This window comes from Pelophylax lessonae (genome assembly GCF_965119305.1).
Source record: "Pelophylax lessonae genome assembly, chromosome: 2".
In the NCBI taxonomy this organism is placed as follows: domain Eukaryota; kingdom Metazoa; phylum Chordata; class Amphibia; order Anura; family Ranidae; genus Pelophylax; species Pelophylax lessonae.
Genome location: NC_138769.1, coordinates 117312007 through 117332507, shown reverse-complemented (window position 1 = coordinate 117332507; position 20501 = coordinate 117312007). Strand labels below are relative to the sequence as shown.

At 42.2% G+C, this 20501-nt stretch overlaps 1 protein-coding gene across 1 annotated transcript in view; it reads right to left on the bottom strand.

The window, feature by feature from the left end:
- Nucleotides 1-591: 591 nt before the first annotated feature.
- Nucleotides 592-20501, bottom strand: part of ZSWIM7 (zinc finger SWIM-type containing 7) — a 299161-nt gene continuing 279251 nt past the window's right edge. The window contains exon 6 of the mRNA XM_082247590.1: nucleotides 592-1072. Within this exon, the coding sequence (XP_082103716.1) occupies nucleotides 965-1072 (108 nt within the window). The 3' untranslated portion in view covers nucleotides 592-964. The remainder of the gene's footprint in view (nucleotides 1073-20501) is intronic.

Sequence of the window (20501 nt, the reverse complement as noted above, 5' to 3'; positions counted from 1 at the left end):
CTTTTAGACTCATCTAATAAACACATTGTATGGGAGTCTGCCATTGATGGATGAACATCTGCAATAAATAGGAGTAAGACAAACACAACTATCACTTCCTAGGAAATCTCAAGTTTACTGCTGTTTGTATACAGGCCAAATTTCCCTTACATAACAGTAGGTGTAGTGTATTATGTTACAGCATTAATTATAAATTAATTGTTCCATCCTGCTGATAAATGTATAGATCAGCCATAGCATATGTTAAAAAAAGACAGTTTTTATTATATTTTTTTTATATTTTATTTAATAGACTAATTGTTATTTATAAACACACGTATGAAGAAATCCCAGTACTCAAATATTTACATACAAGAAAAAAAGTTGCACAACCTGAGCTGATCTGGAGCACTTGTGCCTAAGGACAAATGTTAAGAAAAACAACAAAACTAAAAAACATATATATATATATACATATATATATATATATATATATATATATATACATATATATATATATATATATATATATATATATATACAATTTTACAAGCCAAAAAAAAAAAAAGGTGAATGCCTTTTCAGCTTCATTACTATCTACAAGTAAAGTGTCAAATCTCTTCAGAGCTGGCAGTTCTGCAAAGGTTAGGTTACTACCCTGACTCCTATATCCTCTTTGGATAACGAATGCACACAACCTTAATGGTGACACCAATCCCTCCTGCTTATCAGGTGACAAAGCATTTACCAATGCTATAAGCCTGACTTCAAATCTTATCTGGCATGGGTTGACTGCACGAAAAAAGATTTCCAGTAAGGTTAAACCACAGGATGAACCAAGAAATGATTTCATGACGTCTGAAGAAAGATAGAAGTGAACTGTATGGTGGAATAATGTAACCAGTAGAGTTATAATTCTGCAGCTCTGGCTAAGAGATCACATAGTCCCACGTGGAAAAAAGTCAACGCAGAGCATTATGGCAACTTAGTCTTCTTTGGCCAGTAGAATGTCAATCATTTGCTTGTCGGACACTGTCATTTCCTGGCACACTCCTAAGGCTTGGCTGAGGTAGATGGCAAGGATATGTTTGCACTGAAAAAAGACAAGGGAGTATTAGAAACTAGACCAAAAAATTGTTTTCTAAAATATTAAAGTGTTTGGTAAAGAAAATGAAAAAAACAAAAAAACTTCCTTGCTCTGTGCAATGGAATTACACTGAGCGGTCCCGAACCTCCTCTTCTATGGTTCGCCGCTGGCACTCCTGGCTCCTCCTCTCTGTCCAGTGCCCCTATGGGAAGCCGCTTCCCATGAGGGCACTTGTGTGTGCTCGCTCCTGAACCCCACTGTTGTGTCCATTGACAGACAGCAGGACTTGGCCCCGTCCCCCACTCCCTCGCTACTGGCTTTGATTGACAGCAGCGGGAGCCAATGGCTCCAGGTACCCCAGCAAACCCAGTGAGATACAGAAGTGAGGGGGATAGAAGAGGTGCAGAGTACGTACACAGCGCTGAATTGAATGAGGGCTCAGGTAAGTAAAAGGGGGTTGCGAGGGGTCAAAACTGATGCCTATGTGTCAAATGTTGACTCATCAGTCCAGAGCACCTACTGCCATTTTTCTGTACTCCAGTTCCTATGTTTTATGTATAAAACATAGAAACAAGGCTAAGCGACTCAACTATGCAAGAAAATATAGCAACTGGGATGCAGAAAAATGGCAGCTGGTGCTCTGGACTGATGAGTCAAAATGTTAAATATTTGGCTGTAGCAGGAGGTAATTTGTTCTCTGAAGGGCTGGAGAGCGGTACAATAATGAGTGTCTGCAGGCAACAGTGAAGCATGGTAGAGGTTCCTTGGGAGTTGGGGGCTGCATTTCTGCAAATAGAGTTGGAGAGTTGGTCAGGATCAAAAGTGAACTCAATGCTGAGAAATACAGGCAGATACTTATTCATCATGCCATACCTTCAGTGAGGCATGTGATTGGCCCCAAATTCATTCTGCAGCAGGACAATTACCCCAAACATACAGCCAATGTCTTCAGAGTAAAGAAAAAGGAGTCCTGGAAGTGATGGTTTGGCCCCCAAAGAGCCCTGATCTCAACATCATTGAGTCTGTGATTACATTTAAGACAGAGAAGGATTTGATGCAGCCTACCATTCACAGAAGATATGTGATGAGTTCTCCAAGATGTTTGAAAAAAACCTACCTGACAAGTTCCTCTAAAAACTGTGTGCAAGTGTACCTACGAGAACAGAAGGATTGATGCTATTTTGAAGGCAAAGGATGGTCACACCAAATATTGGTGTGATTTGGATTTCTCTTCTGTTCATTTACTTTCAGTTTTGTTAAGAGAAAAGCAGGGCCAAATCTTGTGACTAGTTTCTCCGTACATTAGGCGTCTTGAAGCTTTTGTACGAAGTATTAAATAAATTTCAGTTAGCGTGTTCAATTCTTTTTCCCTGTGTCATTCCATTTTATTACACATAACTTAATTTCTGAACTTATTTGTTTTTTGTTTTTTTTATATGTATGGATTGCATGGATTGTTACCGACATGTGGTAAAAATGTAATGTCAGTGGCACCTTTAGAAACATATTTACCTGGAAAAATGGTGGCATGCGCAATACTTATTTTACCCGCTGTATGTGTGTGTATATATATATATATATATATATATATATATATATATATATATACACACAACACTGTAGCTGGTAATTGATACTACCCTCTAAGCCCAATTGATATTTCCCAAATCGACAATTTCAAAACTGCTGTATTTTCCATAATAAATGTAATTATTTGTACATGGCTTTGCCCAAGAACTAAATTAATATTCTACTTACAGTCCATCCTGATGTTTTTCCAAACCAGCATCAAGCACACTCAGTAAATGCCATCCTACAGTAAGGTGTTGTGGATCAGTGAATGCACTTTGATAAAAGGCAAATGTGTCAACTGGTATGTAAATCTTTTTTGTATTGTGTAGTTTCTGGGCTGTTGTACAGCTCCAGTGGTGTCCTAAATCATTGACTTCTTTAGCTGCTTATTCACTTTGCCCGTTCAAGCAGTATAAGCTACGGTAAAGGTTCCTGGAGAGATGCCCCCTCTCACTGCTTCAAGTCTTTACAATTTAGGAGTTTAAACGTGCACAGAAAAATGTATCCTTCTTCTTCAAATGCATTCTCGCATCAAAAAATGAATAAATAGAAAAAAAATCTGTTCTCACTGTTGTGCATTATAATAATAAAAATAAAAGCAAGCATATAATGCAGGGTCCATTGACATTTTAGTGCTATCATGTGTCACACATTAATAATTGTTGCACAAAACAGCCCATTCGTTTTAAATAGGTTGCCAACGCACCACAATACAGACAAAATTCAATATGCATTATTGCCTATGCCTTCTGGAGTGCTGCAGCGTGGGCGAGTTGCTCACTACTCTATTAGTGCGTTGGGGTGGCATTCAATATAAAAATGTGTGTTAACACAAAGTGGAAGTATGAATGGGCCCCCGTAGGTCATAATTAGAAACTACAAATGCCACAATGTTTAAAAGTCTCCTGTAATACATATGCACCATAATTGTTACTATTGAATTTTTGCAGGACAAAAAACGTTATATGCTATAGAATATTCACTGCATTACAAGTCTGACAGCCACCTACAAGTAGCTTTCTCATACTGAAAGCCATATTACCTATAACCCCTTGAATCCTTCCTCCTTGATTGATGGTGAGAACCATCCCCCTGACTAAAGACTGTACTGCTCCAGACTCACTATGGCTTGCCCCAAATTTGTTATTTTCATGGATCAGTTTTTCAATGAAATCTCTGTGCAAGATAGCTTGTGGCAAATATGATTCAGGCACTGGATAAACTAAAGTATGCCAGTCCATGGGAATAATCTAGTAGTAAGTGTCAAAGTTTAGGGAGCAAAGATCAGGATTAAGGGTTGATCGTGATAGGCTGTATTAGAGCTCAGGCCATGAGTTAACTTTAAGGCCTCATGCACACTGGACCTTATTAAAACACCATTAGCTTTAGCTGTAGAAAGCTGTAGCTGTAGAATTCGTTTTTCAGCGTTTTTGCAGTAGGATTTTTAGCATTTTTTTAGCTGTAGTGTTTTTAGCTTTTTATTAGCAAAACTATATACAGTACATGCAATGCCTTGTATATGCCTATCACTAAATGTTTGCTGTACGTATTGTTCTTTATATATGCTTTTTGATTTGACCCAAAAAAACATATTTTTCTGATTCCATAGAGTGTCTGCGATGAACATTTGTCCCGCCAGGGGTGAGTCTACAGGCAGATAGGAGGTGTGCAGTAGGCCGCAGTCTGCTATCTCTCTCTCTCTGTCCAGCAGAGAGATGTGCACACGCTGGATCCCAGGCGGCAAGAGATCATGGCCCGTTCAGCAGATCCTTTTATAGTCTCTCCCACAATCCTCGCCTGGAGCCCAAGGCTTGCTGGGAAGTACAGTTTCTAAACAATTCAGCAGTGCAGTAATATCCTTATAAGAGACTACAGTTCCCACAAAGCATTTCTACCATTCTCAGGAGTATGATGCATGAAATCTGAGACCAACACCAGAGTTACACAGAGACAGTCTGAAGGAGCAGAAGGTAAATCGGCATTATCAAAGAATGGCAGTCCGCTACACATGGTTAAGCAATATGTAACTCACATAGAGTTGTTAAAGATGAGAATGACGAGTAAAGTCAGAAAGGATCATCCGGTAAATGCAGTCATCTGTCACGGCAGCGCTGTGCAATTTGCTTCCCGCTGGTCACCGTGGGGCCGGCTGTGTGGTAGATGGAATTTCATAGCGAGACTTGCGCAGCAGAGGTCCGGCGGCGTGGCTAGACTAGCTACGCCGCCGTACCTCTGCTGTTCAAGCCTCGCTGTGAAATTCCATCCACCACACGGCCGGCCCATGTGGTGGATGGCTAGACTATCCATGCCGCCGGACCTCTGCTGCTCAAGCCTCGGTATGAAATTCCATCCACCACACGGCCAGCCCCGCGGTGAGCAGTGGGAGGAAAATTGCATGGCGCCGCAGTGACAGATAACTGCATTTACCAGATGATCCTTTCTGACTGATCCTTTACTCGTCATGCTCATCTTCACCAACTCTATGTGAGTTACTTATTGCTTTACCATGTATTAAAGTTTACAGTCTTCACTTAGAGGCGCCTCTCTTTTTGTCTATCTACAGCTCACTGGAGCCTTGACTTGTTCCCCCTTGATGGCAGCCCTAAGCCTTTGGACTTTTTATTTAATTTTCTGCCATATTATGTATATACAGTGCCTTGCGAAAGTATTCGGCCCCCTTGAACTTTGCGACCTTTTGCCACATTTCAGGCTTCAAACAAAGATATAAAACTGTAATTTTTTTGTGAAGAATCAACAACAAGTGGGACACAATCATGAAGTGGAACGAAATTTATTGGATATTTCAAACTTTGTTAACAAATAAAAAACTGAAAAATTGGGCGTGCAAAATTATTCAGCCCCTTTACTTTCAGTGCAGCAAACTCTCTCTAGAAGTTCAGTGAGGATCGCTGAATGATCCAATGTTGACCTAAATGACTAATGATGATAAATAGAATCCCTGTGTGTAATCAAGTCTCAGTATAAATGCACCTGCACTGTGATAGTCTTAGAGGTCCGTTTAAAGCGCAGAGAGCATCATGCAGAACAAGGAACACAGCAGGCAGGTCCAAGATACTGTTGTGGAGAAGTTTAAAGCTGGATTTGGATACAGAAAGATTTCCCAAGCTTTAAACATCCCAAGGAGCACTGTGCAAGCGATAATATTGAAGTGGAAGGAGTATCAGACCACTGCAAATCTACGAAGACCTGGCTGTCCCTCTAAACTTTCAGCTCATACAAGGAGAAGACTGATCAGAGATGCAGCCAAGAGGCCCATGATCACTCTGAATGAACTGCAGAGATCTACAGCTGAGGTTGGAGACTCTGTCCATAGGACAACAATCAGTCGTATACTGCACAAATCTGGCCTTTATGGAAGAGTGGCAAGAAGAAAGAGATTTCTTAAAGATATCCATAAAAAGTGTAGTTTAAAGTTTGCCACAAGCCACCTGGGAGACACACCAAACATGTGGAAGAAGGTGCTCTGGTCAGATGAAACCAAAATCGAACTTTTTGGCAACAATGCAAAACGTTATGTTTGGCGTAAAAGCAACACAGCTCATCACCCTGAACACACCATCCCTCAAACATGGTGGGGGCAGCATCATGGTTTGGGCCTGCTATTCTTCAGCAGGGACAGGGAAGATGGTTAAAATTGATGGGAAGATGGATGGAGCCAAATACAGGACCATTCTGGAAGAAAACCTGATGGAGTCTGCAAAAGACCTGAGACTGGGACGGAGATTTGTCTCCCAACAAGACAATGATCCAAAACATAAAGCAAAATCTACAATGGAATGGTTCACAAATAAACATATTCAGGTGTAAGAATGGCCAAGTCAAAGTCCAGACCTGAATCCAATCGAGAATCTGTGGAAAGAACTGAAAAATGCTGTTCACAAACGTTCTCCATCCAACCTCACTGAGCTCAAGCTGTTTTTCAAGGAGGAATGGGCAAAAATCTCTCGATATGCAAAACTGATAGAGACATACCCCAAGCGACTTACAGCTGTAATCGCAGCAAAAGGTGGCGCTACAAAGTATTAACTTAATTAAGGGGGGCTGAATAATTTTGCACTCCTAATTTTTCAGTTTTTTATTTGTTAAAAAAGTTTGAAATATCCAATAAATTTCGTTTCACTTCTTGATTGTGTCCCACTTGTTGTTGATTCTTCACAAAAAATTACAGTTTTATATCTTTATGTTTGAAGCCTGAAATGTGGCAAAAGGTCGCAAAGTTCAAGGGGGCCGAATACTTTCGCAAGGCACTGTATTCCCTCGCATATGGACCATTCAATAGACTCTTAATGGTCTTACCTGGGGCTTGCAGCTCATGCGCCTGTAAACTTTGTTGGTTATGCATACTACTTTACTAATTTGGTTGCCATCCAGCATAGACTTTAAACATGTCTGCCTTTGCCACCCTCCATTACATTTGGGATGATGGGAAGAGAAAACATTGTTTTATAGTTCCAGGTCAGCTCTTGGAAAGTAACAAGAACACTGATTTTTTTTTTACAAGATTACAAGTTCTTAGCATGAAAAATTAGAACTAATGGAGCCACCAAATGTAAGAAATGGTAAACTGCAATTTATATTTTTTTTGTTCTAGGGTTTAGGTATGCTTTAAATGTTAAAGTTGAATTCAGGCAAACAGCTGAACACATAGCTGAAATACAAACATGCAAGCTGCCTTACGTGCCAAAACACAGCACAGCCAGTTCCTGGAGACCTTTCTGCAAGCTATACTGCAGTTGAGCAATACAGCATGATCTAGGATCTAACCAGCTCGCAACAAAGGAGCAGAAATACATGCATAAATCATCACTCTGCATCCTCTCCAGTTAGAAAATGTTCTATGTTACAGAGACAATACAGTAAAATCCATCAGAGCCTGACTGGGTCACTGTGCTCTTATGCTAGGTGTATGTATAATGGAAATGAAAGGGAAACCTGGAGTAAAAAGTGGCTCTAGTAACAGAAGTGCCTATGTTAAGAAAACCTCTAGTATTTGCATTTGCCCGTGTTAGTATTGAGATCAATCCCACTGTCCTGCCACAGCCATCACTATCCACTGAGGTTTGATGCCAAGAGTGAGCAGACCTCAGCGTGACTTGGAGAAAAGTTGAAGACCTGTGTACACACTGGAGCTAGGATCCAAGAGGGTGTCTACAGGGGTACAGAGATTGATATAAAGACTAAAGCTGGCCCTACACCTGTAGATTTTCATTCAAATGTTCAAATGTGAAAGGATCAAAATCCTTAGTTCGTGCATTTGATTGTACTTTCGTAGACTTGACTAATTTCAAACAAGTTTTCATTTGAGTACGATGTCAATGTCTTGATTTTCTATTGATGATCTGGAATAACTTTGACAAATGTATGTGAATAACACTTGTCAAGATGTTTCCTGACCAGGAACCAATTTAAGAAATATAAATTAGTTGGTTTCAATTAGATTAGAGAAAATTTTCTATCCTTGTCCTTCAATTTTTCTGCTAAGTCTGCTCTAAATTGATTGTGAAATTAGCCACAATAATTTTTCGGTAATCAAATGAATGTTCCAAAAATGAGAGTTTTAAAACAAAACAGGTGTAGGGCCAATTTACCACTGGTACTTGCAGACATCACAAGGTACTTTTTATGTAAGGTTAAGTCTACTTTAAATTTCTAATTGTACCACTTGCTGACTGCTCTATAGCAGTTTTACTGTACTACTACAGGGTGGCAGCTGTGCGCAGGATCACGTTTATATACATGCTCCTGCTCTTCCGCCTGCAGGGGGGTGAGTGCGCCACCAGCAGGCCACTTCTGCAGGCACTCAATGTCTGCCAGAAAACGCTGATCATCGTGCAGAGACTCAGAACAGTAAACAAGGCAAAGTTCCTTTCTAACAGGGGGGGATTAATTTTGTGTTTCTGCAAAGCAGGAACTAAAATCCATCTCTTCCCCTAGTAAAAGGAGCACACACAGTAAACACAAATGCTAGCTAGGCACACAGTTAACCCTTTGATCGCCCTAGATGTTTAACCCATTCCGTTTCATTAGTAAAGTGACAGTGCATATTTCTAGCACTGATAACTGTATTCGTGTCACTGGTTCCCGCAAAATGTTAAAAGCGTCAGTTAGTGTCCGATTGTCTGCCACAATATCGCAATCCTGCTATATATCGCTGATCGCTACCATTACTAGTATAAAAAAAATATTCCAGTACATGTCCCATAGTTTGTAGACGCTATAACTTTCGCGTAAACCAGTCAAAATACACTTATTGGGAATTTTTTAATTTTTTTATTGAATATGTTTTAAAAGCAGAAAGTAAAAAAAATATTGTTCTTCAAAATTGTATGTATATTTTTGTTTTTTTGAGATCCTTCCTGTTTACTGAAATCTGTCGGAATGAGGGCCCAGAACTTTAACTTAAAAACACTTTTGCGAATTATATTTTTAAGAAAAATAAAATGAATTGAAATTGCAATGAAAAAAGTGAATTTGGACCTAATGGTACACAAAAGCAGTGGTGTATGCAAAGTAATGGATCTGTGTAGTCATTTTATTCATAGGGGACAAGAGATAAATGGTGGAATAGGATGAAAGTTTCAGAAACCATCTATTTCCATATTTCAAATTACTATGAAATGTGTCAAGGCTGATGCTGATTGTCTTAGAACATAACAGAAGGTGTGAAAGTTTAAGAAACCACCCTGTTCTATTTCCATAATCCAAATTACCAAGGAATGTGTCAAGGTTGATGCTGGCTGTCCTAGAACATGATGGGAGGTGTGAATGTTTCAGAAACGTCCTTTCTTAGACAGTATTTCTAATAATAGCCATAGTAATTGGATTATGTAATTAAAAAGGGGTGGTTTAACCAACCTTCACACCTCCAATAACATTTATATTGGCCTTGTCAAATTTCATGATGATTGGATAAAGGTGAAGGTATGTTCCAGACACCCAATTGAACCGAAGAAGCTATTTCGATGAGCAGTAACACATTTTTAACATTACAGTCCAATCCAGCTAGATGTGACTACTTACTACTAGGTACACCATGACCTGGATAAATGAGAATTCTCAGACTAAGGCATCCCGCACCCAAGATAATTCTTTTTTTTGGGTCAACCAGTGGGTTGAATGAAAAAAAAAAAAGACTTGATTCCCCCATCCACGTATTCTATGTTGTCATAATAATGGGATTTTTGTACTTATCGTAAAAATCCATTTCTCTGACGGACACAGCGATCAATACTAGTGGGTTATATCGCCTCTTCCAGGAGTAGGACTAGGCAGAACAAAAAAACACACTCCAACTCAAGGGGAATGTTGAGAATACAGGCAGACAGAAAAGGGAAGCTCCCATAGGGAGTTTTGGCCCACATGTATATATAGATGCCATTGGTGTCCCAAGAGGGGTCCCCAACAAGTTTAAGGCCCAAGACCAAGTAGCAGCTGGGTTTGAATCCATTATTCCCATGGTTTCCATGAATTAGAATGTAGATTGGACATTTATTATAATCAGCAGAGGTTTGTTAATTACACACGAGACGCCCTAAAGGGAATAGCAGAACAATTAGAAGCCACCTCACAAATGACTTTTCAGAATCAAGTATCGTTAGATATGATGCTTGCAGAGAAAGGGGGTGTCTGTCAGATGATAGAGAAAATAGGTACATGTACATATATATGCTGTACATATATTCCCAGTAAAACTGGCCCAAATGGAAAGATTACATTAGCCATTCAGAAGCTAGAAAGTTTGTCTGAGGAGCTTAAAAAGAATTCAGGCCTCACCAACCCTTGGGATGAAATATTTTCTGGGTCAGGTATATTTGGATGGCTTAAGGGGATTGCCACCACCATCGTATTGGTGGTAGTTTTTATTTTTATGTTATTTGCATTTTTAAGCTCGCTATGATATGTCTTGCCAAGTGTGCAGCTCCCACTCCCCACATGTACATGCAATGCTTGCAAACCAGACGTAATAGACGAAATTAAGATAATGATATGGTTTTATAGGTAATCATGTTCATGCTTAAAGAGGAGATTGAAAGGAATATGGACCTTGAGCCATAGCTCAGCCATTTTTGTGTAAAAATCATTCTATAAGATTACTGTATTAATTTATGTAGAACTAGATCTTCGCCCACGCTGTTCTTTATAAATACGTTGTTATGAGTTATAGACTTTGAGGTTTTCACAGAAATATTATTTCTGAATGTTCTAATGAAATAGTAAAAGTGCGTTTTGGCAGACGCCATTCTTCTTCGATTGGGTTGCCAAAACATTTGGGCAATGGAAAAACCTTCGCCACTTTGATGCGTTTTTTAGTCCCAAAAGGGATTTCAGTTTCAGCTATTTCCGATGGAATACCCTGTAATCTTAAGGTTTCTTGAACAGATACAATGAGTGCGTTTACCAACGCTTCCTCTCGGGCTATGGCTGATGCCAAAACATCCTCCTCGCTGTCTGAAGAGACAGGACCCGAGACACCAATCCCAGATGAAGTACCTGCAACTGCAGAAATAGGCTCAGAGTCTGAATCCGAGGTTTCAGATAATAAGGGGTTAGGCGGGGGTCGCTTTCTTGCGCCCTGTCCCTGACAAGCCACTTCCACCCGGGACACAAAAGTTTCCATAATAGCTGACAATGATTCAATTGTCAGTGGGGTGCTGGAGGATCCTGCAGACCCCTCGAGGGGATCCGGAGGAGATACATGAGTGGCAGGGTCCATGTTAATTCAGGACACCTTTGCCAGCAAAAACAAAAAAACTTTTTCTTTTTTTTTTTGTGTGTCTCCCCCTAGCGCAATAGCGCCCCTCAGAGTACCTGCTTCTCGATCCCACAGAGAGAGAGAGGGACCCCCAAGGCTCACCAACCGATGCAGTGAAGTTTCCAACCAACTGCAGTCAGCGTCTGTCTTTTACAGACTGGAAGGAGCTGTTGCTTTTTCCCGGGTAGAAGGACGTGGCTCCGCCCCCTGTCTCCACGAGGTAGCTGGGCTCACGAAACATGGCCGCCCCCATAGAAGAGACATAAGACTCCAAAAACATGGCGGCCGGCGTGACTTGAGGACATACATGCACTTGGTCTACGGCAAAATGGCGGCGGACCGCCGAAATCGTTTTCCCAGCACATCCACCTGCATCTCTGCTAAGAGGCGATATATGGATCTACAGGAGATACACTACAAATAAGGTAGGATTATACCTCCTATGTCTGCTGTAATGTTACAGTCTGCTGGGTAGAGTGTTAGCTCTCAAACCAAGTCCACTTCCCACAAACACATGCTGTATTACAAGGGGGACTTATTAGTATCAGATATATACTGACCATATATGGAGGGGCCCATAATTCATACTGCCTCATAACGAGGAAAGAAAAAAAGGGAACGTTTACTCACCATACCGAACCGACAGGCACCCTCTCTTCACAATACCCTCTCCACCGGGGTGGGGGGTTGTGGACCACTCCGGACGCCTCGACTCTCTGGTTCCTGGCGTCCAAGCGAGACTTTTAACTCGCAAGGTCAGTCCCTCCACTGGGACTCCGTCGCGGCCGACCCAGCGCGGAGCTCTGGTCTGCACGCGCTCGTAGGCAGAAACCGGGGTGACCACTGGATCTCAACATCCAGCCCGTCGCCCGGCCCCGCATACTTACTTGAATGTGTCGCGGCCGACCAAGCGCAATGCCATGGTCTGCGCGCGCTCGTAGGCCGGCTGGGGTGACCACAAGTGTCGCCCAGTCCGGCATTTTTGCTTGAAGATCTCACAGGAAAAACACTGGAGAAAAACTACCTAAAAAATTTCTTTTTCTAAAGAAAAAAGTCTTGCCAGGACCAAAAGATCCCAGCAAGGAACTTAGGTCCTTACTCCTGACTAGACAGAAAAAAACTGATTCCCTGTAGCAGAGAGAGGGAGGATATACCCTCAGGGACTGCCCCTAAGGTGGAGCCAGAACGTTTTGTCTTTCTGCCTAGTCCTACTCCTGCGGAGACAACATAACCCAGCTCTTGAGAATCAAGAAGACTACGTCTGTCAATGAGCGATAGAGAAATAATTTTCTATGGGCTGAGAAGGAGGGCCCCCGTCTGCGACAAGGCTCCTTCCTTCCCTTTCCTGGATTGTGGAAGGAAGGTACTCTTCCCTCCCGTGATACCCTTAATGATGTCATCCAGGGTAGCCCCAAACAGGCGATCTCCTTGAAAGAGCAGATCAATGAGAGCTTTTTTAGAGGCTTGGTCTGTGGACCATTTCTTAAACCACAGCACGCGCCTAATTACCACTACTGAAATAGAAAGCTTGGACAGCAATTTTGGACAGCACAGGAGCTGTATCCCCAGCTGCATCACAAATAAACTGCAGCCCATGGACCAACTGGTCTGCTAAATCAACATAAGCAGTGGGCCCCCAGGCAGTGGCGCAAAAACTTGGCCCATTCAGTTAGGGTCTGTAACACCAGGGATGAGGCAAAGACGGGCCGCAATGCCGAACCAGCCATAGTAAAAATGCTGCATGCCACAGCCTCCGTTTTCTTGTCAGCCGGGTCCTTAAAGAACGGGGATTCCTCTACTGGGACCATGGTTGCTTTATTCAACCTGGAAACAGGAGAGTCCACCTGGGACACTAAGGACTGCAGGACCGCCATCAGTGCAACCATGGTAAGCTGGGGTTCCGAGGGACCTGCCACCTCCATGAGGGGGTCACTTGGGGAGATGTGACCCTGAGGCTCCATAATGAAGAAGACCTTACAGCAGTACAAAAACAATCTATTTGGCACCGCTAAAGGATCCCCCAAGGCTCAGTACCTAGCCCCAATACCTATCAGCAGAGAGACAGATAACAGGGACCCCCAAATACTCACCCTACCGACCGGAAGAGCCGAAAATTCAAACCCAGCATAATCATGGACGCTATTCTTGTTCATATGTCCCGGGCACAGGAAGAGGAAACTAAGGAGGAAGAGGAGGAGCTTTGGTATCTCTACGAGGCATCAGTCCTCCAGCATCCTCGTGACATCATCCGCTACACAAACATGGCTGCCAACCGGAGACCAGCTAGACTAAAGGAAAATGGCCCCCGTGACATCATTCAGCTACACAGACATGGCCGCCAACAAGAGACCAGCTAGACTAAATGAAAATGGCCCTCATAACATCATTCGGCTACACAAACATGCCTGCCAGCCGGAGACCAGCTAGACTAAGGGAAAATGGCCCCCATTAGCTACACTGAAGCATGCTGCCAGGATCTTTCCTGCACCCTCTGCAACGCTGCACCCTCTGCAAGGGGACCCCAATGAAGGTCGGACACACGTTTTGGGGAAACTCTACTGTGCACTCTGCACTGGTCTCTGCGCTGGGACCCCCTGCACTATACCCACACTCCAAAAAACAATAAGGTGTGACCACCCTCCTCCTGCGCTTGGTATCCAGGCCCCTCGACCACACTCCTCCCGGGACTCACAACTGGCTTCTTAGATGGCTTAGGTCTTGCTGCCCATAACGGACTGGGGTAGTCCACCGGTACTGAAAGCAAAGAAACAAAAAAGGGCGCACCGACCTAGCGCATTATCCTCAATAGAAGGCTTTATTAAAGTAACATTAAAAAATGGCTACTCACAGACGTAGATAAAATAAATCATATCAAGCTCAATTGCTCGAACGTCCGGGTGTAGTCCATACAATCGTTCATAACTGATGAGTTGACGGCTGACGCGTTTCGAGGCCCAGCCTCTTCCTCAGAGCCCCTACTATACCCACACTGCAAACAGCAGGGCATGCACCTAGGGGATGTCCTACACTGGGACCCCCCTAGACTACCAGAAAGGGACACACACTATCCCAGGACCCTTACAGAGTGGGGGAGACCCCAGGGGTCTCTTCTGCATTCTCTGCCCTGGGACCCCCACCAAACTCTAGGTCCAGACAGGGGGGAAAGAGTGGGGGAAGCCCAACTCAATGAGGTATTTAAGGATTGGAGGAGGGAACCTGCAGGCAGCTCCGACCGTCCCTGGAGGTTACCCGCATCCCCCCCCCAAAGAAAAAGGGGGGACTGTACTTACCCTTCCATGGTGCGGATAATGCTCCAGACAGAACTCCTTGACACTGAAGTAGGGGAGCTGTCGGCCAAGGGACCGCTGCGACTCAGATTCAAGCCCGGTCGTAAGCAGCCCTGCGAAACGTTTAATTTGCAGGCCAGCCTCTGTCAGTGAGGCTATGTCGTGGCCGACCTATCGCCTTGCTGAGGTCTGCATGCGCTCGCTGGCTGGGCTGAGGAGATCACTGAATCTAGATTATCCAGCCTGTCGCCCAGCCTGGCAGTTGCTTGTAGATCTCCCGGGAGAAAAAACTAAAAAAGATGTAAGGAAGGAGAAAGTTTCTAGGACCAGTGATCCCAGCCGGAAGCCTACTCCTGACTAGACAGAATAAAACTGATTACCTAGAGCAGAGAGGGGGCTATATACCAGCTGAGGATGGCCCATGGGCATAGCCAGGTGTTTTTTGTTCTGCCTAGTCCTACTCCTGGAGAAGGCAATATAACCCACTAGTATGATTTATATAGCCCTGTGTCCAACGTGGAACAAAAGAGAAACACTAATAAGCGCTGTGTTCACAGAACAAATCTGACAGGGTGGTTGTACAGAAGGTGATCAGTAGATCACCTTCTGTACAACCACCCTGCCCATTGGCTAGAATTGTGATCCTTGTATGGCTGGCTTTAAAGGGTTACTAAACCCAGGACCCTGCATTCACTATAGCTGGTCTCCCACAGTACACAGAACATGGACATGCAATTACCTTAGTAAATATAAACTGCTAAATACCTTTTCCCATTAGCAGTATATAGCAGTCTTGTGACTTCTATCAGTATCTGGTTAAAGCTTGCAGGGGGAGTTTCGTCCTCCCCTATGAGGCTGCAGGACCCCTAACCTTCTGTCTGGACAGTGCTGATCTGCCCTGTGCTAATCACATGCAACCTCCCAAGAAAAAAAACTCTCTAGCAATACACATCAAACTAAGCTTGTGCAGAGTGACTCAAAAGGCTCTGTCCCATCAGGAGATGGAATGGGGACAGTGTAAGAATAGGAGGATCAGAGAAGACAGAATCAAACAGCCTTTTTACACAATGTGGAGGATTAACCCCTTACATTCCACAGTGAGTATAACAAGCAAGCTAACTGCATATACAGGCTGATTTTACTGTTTTGGGATTAGTAACACGTTAAGGTAGAAATCTAGGATTTCATTTGCAGAGCCAACTGCTGAGAAAATTTGGGATTACAGTTAAAAAATGACATAGGGCTACTGTTTACCACACATGGTTTCACATAATGGGGGCTCAATCAGAGGGCTTCCTTTTTGCTTGGAATCCGCCCACTTTAAGGCATAATTCAATATAGAACAAACAGAATCAAACTTCATCTGCACCTGGGTGTTAGAGCCAGCATAAATGAAGAAATGTGTAACAGGAATGGCTGACATGCAATATGTGAATGGATGTACAGTATTTCACAAAAGTGAGTGCACCCCTCACATTTTTGTAAATATTTTATTATATATTTTCTTTTTTTTTTTTTATATTTCTTTATTAATTTTTTCCATTTAAAACATTGAACATTTCATCATTCATTTCATCTCAGGTATATTGATTAGGTCATACTATTATATAAAATCACATCAAAATTTTACATTTATCCTTTCTAGACCCTACACCTGATAATTCCTATCTTATCCCTCCACCCCCCTCCCCCCTTTTCCCTCCCTTCTTCCCTATTCACACTCTCCTAATCCCTGAATTATTCTACATTCCCTTGTTTCCTTAAACTTTCTCCAACTCTCCCAGATATCCTCCCATTCTCCCTGTTCTTCTTCTTCTTCCCAATTTCTTAGGGATTCTAGTTTTCTCGTTCTATCCACCCTCCTAATCCAATCCCTACCAGAGGGGGCTTCTTCTTTTTGCCAATTTAAGGGTATTAGACCTTTTGCTGCATTCAGTAAATGAGGAATCAATGTTTTTTATATTGTTTCACAGACATTCTTGTATTATGAAATAGACAAATCTATGGGTCCTCTGGAATATGTATATTTATACTTTTTTTTATTAAATCTATCACTTCTCTCCAGTATTTTTTAATTTTCGGGCAGTCCTACCATATATGTGCCATTGTCCCTTCTACCCTACATCCTCCCCAACAGTATTTTGAGCTCTCCAGTTGGTATCTCCCCACTTTATCCGGGGTATTATACCATCTGGAGATAAGTTTATAATTAATTTCCGATGTATTAATATCAATTGCTGAATTATGTACCAACTTCATGCATTTTTCCAATTTAAACCCTTCCCCATATGTACCTAATTCCCTTTCCCATTTCTCTATGAATGGTGGTTCTGTCGGCATCATTCCCGTTATCATGATTTTATAGATGTTCGTAATATTATTTGTTATCCTCTCGGAAACACACATTTGTTCGAAAGGTAATAACTCTTTCATAATGTCTCATTGGCTGTGGTAGTTAGTCAACAAAGTGTTTCAGCTGACAGTATTCCATATCCATATCCATTCATTTATTTTCCAATTAATTTTTTGTTTTAATTCTAAAAAAGTGATAATTTTTAAATTTTTCCAATATATAAATCCATTTATTGTATCCCTTCTCCTCCTCTGGTGGAAAAAAATGTGTGTCTCGTAATGGTATCAACGGTGAATTGTATTTCCAATTTCTTTTTTATGTGTTATATCCCATATTGTAAGTGCCTGATGTGTAATTTTATGTGTATTTAAATGTAACTGTCTATATTGTGGAGGGATCCATATAATTTTTCCTAAATTTGTGTCACTCATACTGTTTTTCTATTTTTACCCAACATTTTTCGCTCTCTTTTTTTCCCCATTCCATCACCCGTGTGAGTACTGAAGCTTGGTAATATCTTTTAAAATCGGGTATCGCTAACCCCCCTTGTAATTTACTTTTGCTTAATACTGCGTATTGTATTCTAGGTTTTTATTTTCCCAGATAAACCTTTGTTATCAATGATTTTAATGTCTTAAAAAAGGCCTGTGGGATAGGGATTGGCATCATTTGGAATTTATACGATATCTTTGGGAGTATTGCCATTTTAATGATATTTATTCTTCCTATCCAGGATAGGACCCTTGTTGTTAATTTATTCATCTCTGTTTTTATTCTATTGAGTAAAGGTATAAAATTTGCTTTATACATTTTCTTTGGGGATGATGTTAGTTTAATTCCTAGATATTTTAATTCGTCCTTCCTCCATACGAAAGGGAATGCACTTTTTAATCTCTCCTCCTCCTGTTTTCCCATTTTAATACTCAAGATCTCAGATTTTGATGGATTCATTTTTAAATTAGATAATTCTTCATATTGTTTCAAAATTTTAATTACATTTGGCAAGGTAATCCTTGGGTTGGAGACGTAGAGCAGCACGTCGTCCGCAAAAGCGGCGACTTTATGCTGCACTTCCCCAACTTCCACCCCTTTGACATCGACAGGGGGCATCCTTGTCTTGTTCCGTTATACATTGTAAACGGTTCTGATAGTGTCCCATTTATTTTTACTCTTGGCGTAGGATGACTGTAGAGAGTTCTTATTCATGCCATCATTCTAGGGCCTATTCCTAATTCCTCTAAAGTTCTTATCTTTTTTTATAGTTATTATATCTTTTCATGTGACAACACTGAAGAAATGACACTGTTACAATGTAAAGTAGTAAGTATACAGATTGCATAACAGTGTAAATTTGCTGTCCCCTCAAAATAATTCAACACACAGACATTAATGTCTAAACCGCTGGCAACAAAAGTGAGTACACCCCTAAGTCAAAATGTCCAAATTGGGCCCAAAGTGTCAATATTTTGTGTGGCCACCATTATTTTCCAGCACTGCCTTAACCCTCTTGGGTATGGAGTTCACCAGAGCTTCACAGGTTGCCACTGGAGTCCTCTTCCACTCCTCCATGACGACCTCACGAAGCTGGTGAATGTTAGAGACCTTGCGCTCCTCCACCTTCCATTTGAGGATGCCCCACCACAGATGCTCAATAGGGTTTAGGTCTGGAGATATGCTTGGTCAGTCCATTACCTTTACCCTCAGCTTCTTTAACAAGGCAGTGGTCGTCCTGGAGGTGTGTTTGGGGTCATTATCATGTTGGAATACTGCCCTGTGGCCCATTCTCCAAAAGGAGGGGATCATGCTTCAGTATGTCACAGTACATTTTGGCATTCATGGTTCCCTCAATTAACTTTAGCTTCCCAGTGCCGGCAGCACTCATGCAGCCCCAGACCATGACACTCCCACCACCATGCTTGACTGCAGGCAAGACACACTTGTCTTTGTACTCCTCAGCTGGTTGCCACCACACACGCTTGACACCATCTGAACCTAATAAGTTTGTCTTGGTCTCAATAGACCACAGGACATGGTTTCAGTAATCCATGTCCTTAGTCTGCTTTTCTTCAGCAAACTGTTTGCTGGCTTTCTTCTGCATCATCTTTGGAAGAGGCTTCCTTCTGGGACGACAGCCTTGCAAACCAATTTGATGCAGTGTGCAGCGTATGGTCTGAGCACTGACAGGCTGATCCCCCACCCCTTCAACCTCTGTAGCAATGATGGCAGCACTCATACCTCTATTTCCCAAAGACAACCTCTGGATATGACGCTGAGCACATGCACTCAACTTCTTTGGTCGACCATGGCGAAGCCTGTTCAGAGTGGAACCTGTCCTGTTAAACCTGTATGGTCTTGGCCACCATGCTGCAGCTCAGTTTCAGGGTCTTGGCAATCGTCTTATAGCCTAGGCCATCTTTATGAAGAGCAACAATTCTTTTTTTCAGATCCTCAGAGAATTCTTTGCCATGAGGTGCCATGTTGAACTTACAGTGACCAGTATGAGAGAGAGAGCGAGAACACCAAATTTAACACACCTGCTCCCCATTAACACCTGAGACCTTGTAACACCAACGAGTCACATGACCACGGGGGGGGGGGTAAATGGCTAATTGGGCCCAATTTGGACATTTTGACTTAGGGGGTGTACTCACTTTTGTTGCCAGCGGTTTAGACAATAATGGCTGTGTGTTGAGTTATTTTGAGGGGACAGCAAATTTACACTGTTAGGGCTCTTTCACACGGCGGCTCCGTGTGAGAGCTCCGCTGCGGTCCTTTTTTTTTCCACGGAGCGGATGACATTTCTGTCATCTGCTCCGTATGCCCGCATATCATCCCATCCGTTTGCGGATGATATGCGGACATAATGTAAGTCTATGGGGGTTTGCGGATGTCAGCGGATGACACCGCTGACATCCGATTTTCCTTCCTTTCCGTTTTTTGAACGGAACAAAAATAGGGTTTTGTTCAGTTCCAAAAAACGGAACAGAACTGACAGGAAGAAAATCGGATGTCAGCGGATGGTATTCCGCTGACATCCGCAATGCCGTAGACTTACATTATGTCCGCAAATCATCCGCAAAAAAATAGGATGATTTGCGGACATACGGAGCGCCCGTGTGAAAGGGCCCTTATACAAGCTGTACACTCAATATTTTACATTGTAGCAAAGTGTAATTTCTTCAGTATTGTCACATGAAAAAGATATAGAAAAAAAATATTTACAAAAATCTGAAGGGTGTACTCACTTTTATGAGATACTGTAAGAACTATTTAAGGAATGATAGTAATGACATCCTACCCAAACTCAACCTACTGTACAATGCCTTTGTCCCCGTCTATTTCCTGCTTCATTTTATGTCTTTGGCCAAAGTACTTGATGAATAGGTACCAGGAAATGGTAATTAAAAAGAATTGGCACACAGGCTGGTTGTGACACAGATGGCATGCATA